At 40.0% G+C, this 7,269-nt stretch overlaps 2 protein-coding genes across 2 annotated transcripts in view; both read right to left on the bottom strand.

Annotated features, from left to right (window-relative positions):
* The window catches only part of LOC127642915 (titin-like), a 482,588-nt gene that overhangs the window by 302,465 nt on the left and 172,854 nt on the right, over positions 1–7,269 (bottom strand). The gene's annotated exons all lie outside the window — the stretch shown is intronic.
* LOC127646031 (basement membrane-specific heparan sulfate proteoglycan core protein-like) overlaps positions 1,320–7,269 on the bottom strand; it is a 409,929-nt gene continuing 403,979 nt past the window's right edge. The window contains exons 22-25 of the mRNA XM_052129531.1: positions 2,059–2,322; positions 1,687–1,941; positions 1,497–1,604; positions 1,320–1,378 (exon numbers count right to left, since the gene is read on the bottom strand). Of these exons, the coding sequence (XP_051985491.1) occupies positions 1,320–1,378; positions 1,497–1,604; positions 1,687–1,941; positions 2,059–2,322 (686 nt within the window). The remainder of the gene's footprint in view (positions 1,379–1,496; positions 1,605–1,686; positions 1,942–2,058; positions 2,323–7,269) is intronic.

Here is a 7,269-nt window from a genome sequence, read left to right as displayed (position 1 = left end):
CTTTTGATTGGCTCGTTCCGCCCGTCAATCTAAGAGCTGACCAATGAAATCATTCAGTGTGTTTGATCCATGAAGACACGCAATCAGAGGACGCGTCGACTCCTTTATAAATTAGCATAGAGGAATAAAAACTGCAGTCAGATGAATCTCATTAATGTTTTGTGAGTTTCAAGCGAAGTCGGCACTGAAAAAGACATTTAAAAGACCGTCATTAAAACCACATAATAATAATAATAATAATAATAATAATAATGTGGAGAAGAAATGAGTGTCAGTGGATCCGGATCAGTTCACTGTTTCTGCACTCAATGATCATATACAGTATTTTATCATCTCAATGTTCAGTGAATCCACCTGCTTTACAAACTCAACTGTTATTGAACTGACACTCTCATTCTCAATGACACTAATTACATACAAAACTATTTCATTGACACTTTTATACAAATCTGTTCTTCATCTGGGACTTTAAATATAAGCGGTCCAGAATCTTATTTTGATCTGAATCTCAAGACAAGTTATTCTGAACTTGGGAAAATCATATTTAATAACTATTGTATTATATAATGTGTTTCCTCAAGGTTTTTCTCTCTATTTAAACATATAGAGTTTATTTCTGGACACAATCGCTGTTGGTTATTTTAACTGAGGACTTTTAAGGCACAATTTTCAGTAAAGCTGCATTGAATCCAAATGTGTTGTGATATGTGCTGTACAAATAAACCTGAGATGACTTTCAAACAGGAGAAATCATGTTTCTTTCATTTCATCAAAACTCTTCCATCCATATTTGATTTTTATACAAACAAAAACCGAGAGATGAAAATGACACTTTATTATTCACATGTTTTACATAAAGAGTGAGGAGCTGAAACAATCATGATGTCAAATATTGTTCAGATTTAAATGTCTTCAGTTGTTTTGAAGAAATAATCATTTTCTCCAGTGCAAAATATATTTATGACATTAATAATCAAGAGTTTAAGATAGTATTTAAATCTGTAAGAAAGCATAAAGTCCAGAATATTTCAAACACAAAGACACACTTATTTAAAGTACGAAACATCAGATCACACACAAATCCACACAATAAAACTAGATCAGAATAAAACTAAAGTGTTTCTGCTCTTATTCATTATTTGAACATGAAACAGGAAATATTCAAGTAAAAGATTCAAATAGAAATCATAGAAAAGCAGAAACACAAAATACAATGTTTTAAAATCATATGAATGAGAAATCAATTCTACAACAAATGAAACATGGTGAAATAATGAACAGGAATGTAAGAAAAGTCTTCTGAACGTTTTTAAAGAGATTCAGATTGAAGTTTCTTCCTCTGTTACTGCAAACTGACTTTGATCTTCAACAGATGAAACTATCAAATACAAAAACAATATTAGAAACATGTCATTGAACTCCACTTTCATATTGTTTCCTCTGCTGTTATTGTCTTTGTGAACATTTCATCTGTTGATTATATTGATCTCTTTTACCTCTCGCTCTGTAGCATTTGAACACCAGCACGACTGTCGCCATCAGATATGGACAAACTGCCAGAAGAGAACTGAGAGTGTGTAAGACACAAATCTGATCTGCTGACACTGAAAAACAGACACACAAGCACATGATGATTGAGTATATCTGAACAAGTGCACATGAATGAATAGAAAAGAGAGAATAAACTCTCACCTGTGACTGAGATCCAGCTCTCGGGTGACTGTCCTCTCTCTCCGTGTTTACAGGAGTAGAAACCCTCATGTGACTTTGAGACAGTAGGGATGCTCATCTCTCCTGTCGTCTGATTCTGGAGGAGTGATCCATCTTTATAGAAATCAGCTGTGAGGATTGAGGAGTTTGTAGATCGATGTAAACAGTGTAGAGTCAGAGTATCTCCCTCAATCACAGGATGAACAGAACTCTCCAGAATCACATCACCATCTACACAACAGAGGAAATGGAGAAACAGCAGGAAGAAGTTTAAGCACATATTTAAAGTCACATATTCAGCTCTGTTTTAAGTATCATGACACCATATCTGCTGTTATATAGACTCACCATGTACTGTGATGTTAATATGAGGACTGTGTTCTCCAGATTGAGACTCACACCAGTACACTCCAGTGTCAGATGTTTTAAGGGAGCTGATTTCACATGTAGATCCTGTAGATGAACAATCTTTCATTCTCTCACTGTCTGTGTTTCTTCTCACTGTCCATCCAGTGGAGTTATTGTGATCCTCACAGTTCAGAGAGAGAGAGTGAGATGAGAAGTGTTGACTTCTGCTGGGACTGATGATCAGAGACACTGAGGGACGTTGAGCTGAAATGAAGTTCAAACAAATACTGCAAGATAAATCCCTGTAGAAACTTATAGGTGAAAAATCAACATGAAAACTGAGAATGATTCAGTGCAAAGACTCCAGGATAGGAGTGATCATGTGAATCAAGATCTGGTCACGATTTCAGCTTCTGAGTTTTAAATGAAACAGAGTAAAATTGGTGATTAAGAAACTTCACCAAAAGAGCACAACAGCAGCCAGGCTGGACTGGGTAGAGAAATCGGCCTGGGATTTTACATAGCAACTGTCCCAACTGTTGAGCTGGGGGGGGGGTCCTTTTCTGCATATCACAGCAGCGTTTTGTGGTCCATTCTGTACAATACAACGACTCATTGTTGCTCGGTTCTCCCACCGTGGCCATTCCACCCCTGCTTGGACTCACTGGGCTGGAGAGGGTGGGATATGCCAGATTACAATCCAGCCCTGACAGTAGCCAAATCATGTTCAACATAAATATAAATCAGGTATTAAGAGTTACAGAGATGACTTTACAAAACTGATGAGGGGAGCAGGGGCGGTTCACAGCCCCATCGGACAGAAACCCCCCATTGATGTTTTGAATGTGCCACTTCTCTGTTGTTAAAGAAAATTATAGTAAAAAAAGTAAATTTTCCGCAGTCAAGTTTTTAGAGGAGCAAATCCAGCTTTATGGTCACACTGTCTTTAGGATCTCTAACACAATTTACAAACACAGTCACTGGTAATAAATTACAGTATGTTTTATCTCACCTGTGACATTGACCCACAATGCATCACTGTAGTTTGTGTAGTAAACTGGTTCTCCTCTTCCAGCTCTACACCAGTACTGACCTCCATCAGACACTGAATCAATATGGACTCTGTAGGAGTTTGTTTCTGTCTTGTTTTTCTCAGAGTTCTGTGTGTGTTTGTACCAGTAAAAGTCCCATCCAGCGGTCTGAGTCATGTGACAGATCAGAGTCACCGTGTTTCCTGTCAGTGCAGCTCCTGCAGTATCTGATGTGAGTTCAGGATTGAGCTTTGAGTCTGTGCTGAAGAACATTTGGGTCATTAATAAACAGAGTTTATTTATTGATCAGAGTTTATCTACAGAGTTGAATGTGAACACTCACCTGATACAGTCAGTGTAACAGCATCACTGATGTCTGATCTCTGTGAGTCTCTGATTTTCTCTCCTCTACAGCTGTATTTACCACTGTGAGATTTGTCAGATGTGATTCTGTACACTCTCTCAGTGCTGACTGGATTGACTGAATCATCTTTAATCCAGCTGTATCTCCACTCAGTGTGTGTTTGTGTCTGTATGTCACATGTGAGAGTGACTGTCTCTCCTCTGAACACATGATCTGGATTTACACGCACTTCAGGTTTTGGTCTCTCTGTATAAAACACAAGTAAATATTCATCTATTTTACAATAATGCAAGAATTAGACTGTAATCAGTTCATCTGATGATTATGAAGATTTGAATCATTCAAATAAATGTAATAAGTAAAACAATACACATATCCACCTTTCCCCTTCTGTTGCTCTTTCGACGTTGTGTCGAAGAAGCGACATTAGGGGTCTCTCTTGAGTGCCGATATATGCCTCTGACTTATGAAAAAAGCCCAATGAGAAGTTGGCAGACAGTATTTGCATACCCCGCCCCCAGACATACGGGTATTTAGGCGGGCAAATAAGGTGAGCGTATCACTCACATCACTGTAAATATTAAATTTAAGCCGTTTGCTTCATGTGACGTCAAATTCTCTTTAATTGGGATATAATTAAAATGTGTATAATAATGATAAGACGCTTTTAACTGGTGTTTATTTTCTTACAGATGGATGAATATGTGAAAACTGACAGAGTGAAATATTGAGGAATTAATTCCTACATTTGAAGGTCTGTATTTGTTAAGAAGACACAGCCAATAAGCGCGCGCTCCTCTGCATGACGTCAGCCATGCAGCCAGTGTGTGCCCGCTGAAGAGAGATGAGCATTAAGTTTCCTGAGGCTGAAACATTAGCAAAACTTTTTCCATAAAGTGGACATTCCCTTTAGTGAGTCATTGAAAATACGTAAGTGCGATTTTCTGTACTTTACTAGGTGACTCTATATTTGTGTGTCAATTGATTGTATGACTTATTGGTTTATTATTGTTAGCTTGTTTACTCGCACAAGCAGTATATTATTCGCGTGTACAAGTTAATGTTTTGTATTACCGCCTTAATAAGTTTAATTCTTCATTCAGTAGTTTTCAGGGATGTTAGTAGGTAATACATTTATAGTATGTTATATTGTACATGTGTGGATTGTTGATTACACGTCGTTCGTCACATTTACCGTGCCATTTAATAACGCAGCAAAATATAATGACCTTTCACCTATTTTATTCGGTGGCACTACTTAGTATTGCAATAATGTATATTTCAGTATATGTTATATACTTTAAGAATATGATTGTTTCTTGCAAATGGTGAAATGTTATCGTGATTATTGTCTACTCATTGTTATATTTGTTATTTACAGACCACTTCTACATAAATGTCCACTATATAAGACTGTTGAAGAATAAATGCCCTGTGGTCTGACTGTGCTGTCATGTCTGAATAATTTCATTCAAGTCTGTAAACTGAATCCTGAATCAGATGTCCTGACCGACACACTAGTGCACATGATATTATAAGTCCCTTTTTACATTGGTCCTTCGAGCCGGATAGAGTGTTTACACTAGACTAAGGATGTCAAACCCACAGAATATAGAATATCAGATCCAAGGCGCACGGCCTAGACGTTCAGTTCGTCAGCCAGCATACCTCCAAGACTTCGAGGTTCAGTATCCACCGAACGCTCAAGTTACGGTACCTTTCATACAGATAGCACAGCAGACACATGGGCAAGAAGATAAACAGTGGGATGATACCTCCATTGATCGTCTGCAAACTACCCGAGATTACAGCTCAGAAGAGGGAGCCGAAAGTGGATCACCTGATTCTGTAGAGGTAACAGGTCCACAAAGAGAGTCGTGGTTTCTCAGTAGAGACCAGTGGAGTGCACAAAACGACCACACCCGTTCCTTACCTCTAGATCTTCACAAGACAGTGCATGACATTGAAAAGGAGAACAGAGAGCTTCGTCAATCTCAATTATCAATGAAGGAGGAGATCAGACGACTGACAGAAATTATGCAAGACATGTTAACGAGGAGCCAGTCAAATCAGAGGTCATCTCAGACTGCTAAACAACAGTATCTATCCCAAACAAATCCAGTGCCCTCACCTAGAACTATTTACAGGAATCAGAAACATTTGCACATAAACCATCAACCCGTGCTCATCCAATACCAGCACCACGTAGAATTCCTACTCCAAAGAGTACAAACTCTTACAGTACAGACAGTAATGTCCATCATATTACTCCTCCAGTTCAACATCAGAATGATGACACCCTTTCTACTGGTAGAGTAGCAGCCCAGGTTACCTCCAGTATGCCTGACCCCTACAGACATTACCTGAGTCAACAACAGCCAGAGATGGATAGATCAGCCCCTATTCCCTCAATGCCTGATGCACATTATTCCATGCAGCCCTACTGGTTACCGTCAAACCCACCGAGGTGGCAGATGAATGTGAATAGACAGGAGACAACCTACAGAGGTCCTCAGCCAACTATACCTGATTTTTACAACTATACCCGTCGAGACCCAGGTAAATTTGCCCGCCTAAAGTTAGCCTTGAGTAATTTGTTGCCAGAGGACGCAACTGAACTCTTTAAGTACCAGGTTCTAGTTGACCACTTGAAGTTAATGGAGGCCCGCCTGATAGCAGACTCATTCTTGAATTCCCTTACTCCCTATTCAGACACTATGACAGCACTCACTGAGAGGTTTGGGCGACCTCACCAACTCGCTCTAAATAGAATAGCTACTGTTATGGGCTCCCAGGATGTCCAGTCTGGAGATACTGCAGGCTTTGAACACTTTGCTCTACAAATCCAGGCACTGGTAGGTCTCCTGAAGACACTGGGTGCAGAAGGAGAAGTTGAATTACGATGTGGATCTCATGTTGCTCAACTCCTCACTAAACTACCTCCAGAGTTGCGGTCATCCTTTAGAAGGCACATGAGTTACGAACCAGGTACTGTGTACACACTTATTGACTTTGCTAAGTGGCTCAAGTTCGAGTCATGGTGTCAAGACCATGAAAGCATTGATGGAGACAAAGCTCACAGAGTCAGACAAAGAGCAGACTTCCGTAGGGATTCCAAGGTGAAATATCAAGCAACCACAATACTCCATGGTACAGATCAATCATCATTACCGGTGTTGCCACAGTCAGCTAAGAGCACAAATCAAAGCAACGCCTTCTGCCCTTACTGTGATGGAAAAAAAACATTACCTGAGCCAGTGTACGTCCTTCCAAGCACTTTCCAAAGACCAAGTGACTGACTGGATAAAATCGAATAATAGATGTTGGAAGTGTGGACGCTCCCATCGAGCTGCGCATTGCACTCTGAAAAAGCCATGTCGTCTGTGCAATGGAAGGCACTTGCAAATCATCCATGATGTGAATATTAAGCCAATGAAGGAAGGCACCTGCCTTGTCAGCTCTACTAATACACCGCTGTACATGGACAGGCCTGAAGGGTCTAATTGAGTCCTTCTTAAGGTCATTAGAGTTATCTTGCAACACAAGGGTCAGAGCTTAGACACATATGCTGTGCTTGACGACGGTTCAGAGCGCACAATCCTTCTGTCATCTGCAGCTCAAAGACTAGGTCTCACAGGGAAGTCAGAGGACTTAGCCTTGAGGACTATAAGGCAGGACATAACAACACTCCATGGCACAGCAGTTTCCTTCAGGATTTCAACACCCTCTCAACCTAATAAGAGCTATCTCATCGAGAGAGCCTTTACAGCGGAACCCTTGAGCCTAGCAGAACATTCCTATCCGGTTGCAGCCCTT

The sequence above is a fragment of the Xyrauchen texanus genome, chromosome 1, assembly GCF_025860055.1.
Source record: "Xyrauchen texanus isolate HMW12.3.18 chromosome 1, RBS_HiC_50CHRs, whole genome shotgun sequence".
Classification (NCBI taxonomy): Eukaryota; Metazoa; Chordata; class Actinopteri; order Cypriniformes; family Catostomidae; genus Xyrauchen; species Xyrauchen texanus.
Note: the sequence above shows the minus strand (reverse complement) of the source record. Positions and strands in the feature narration are given on the sequence as shown.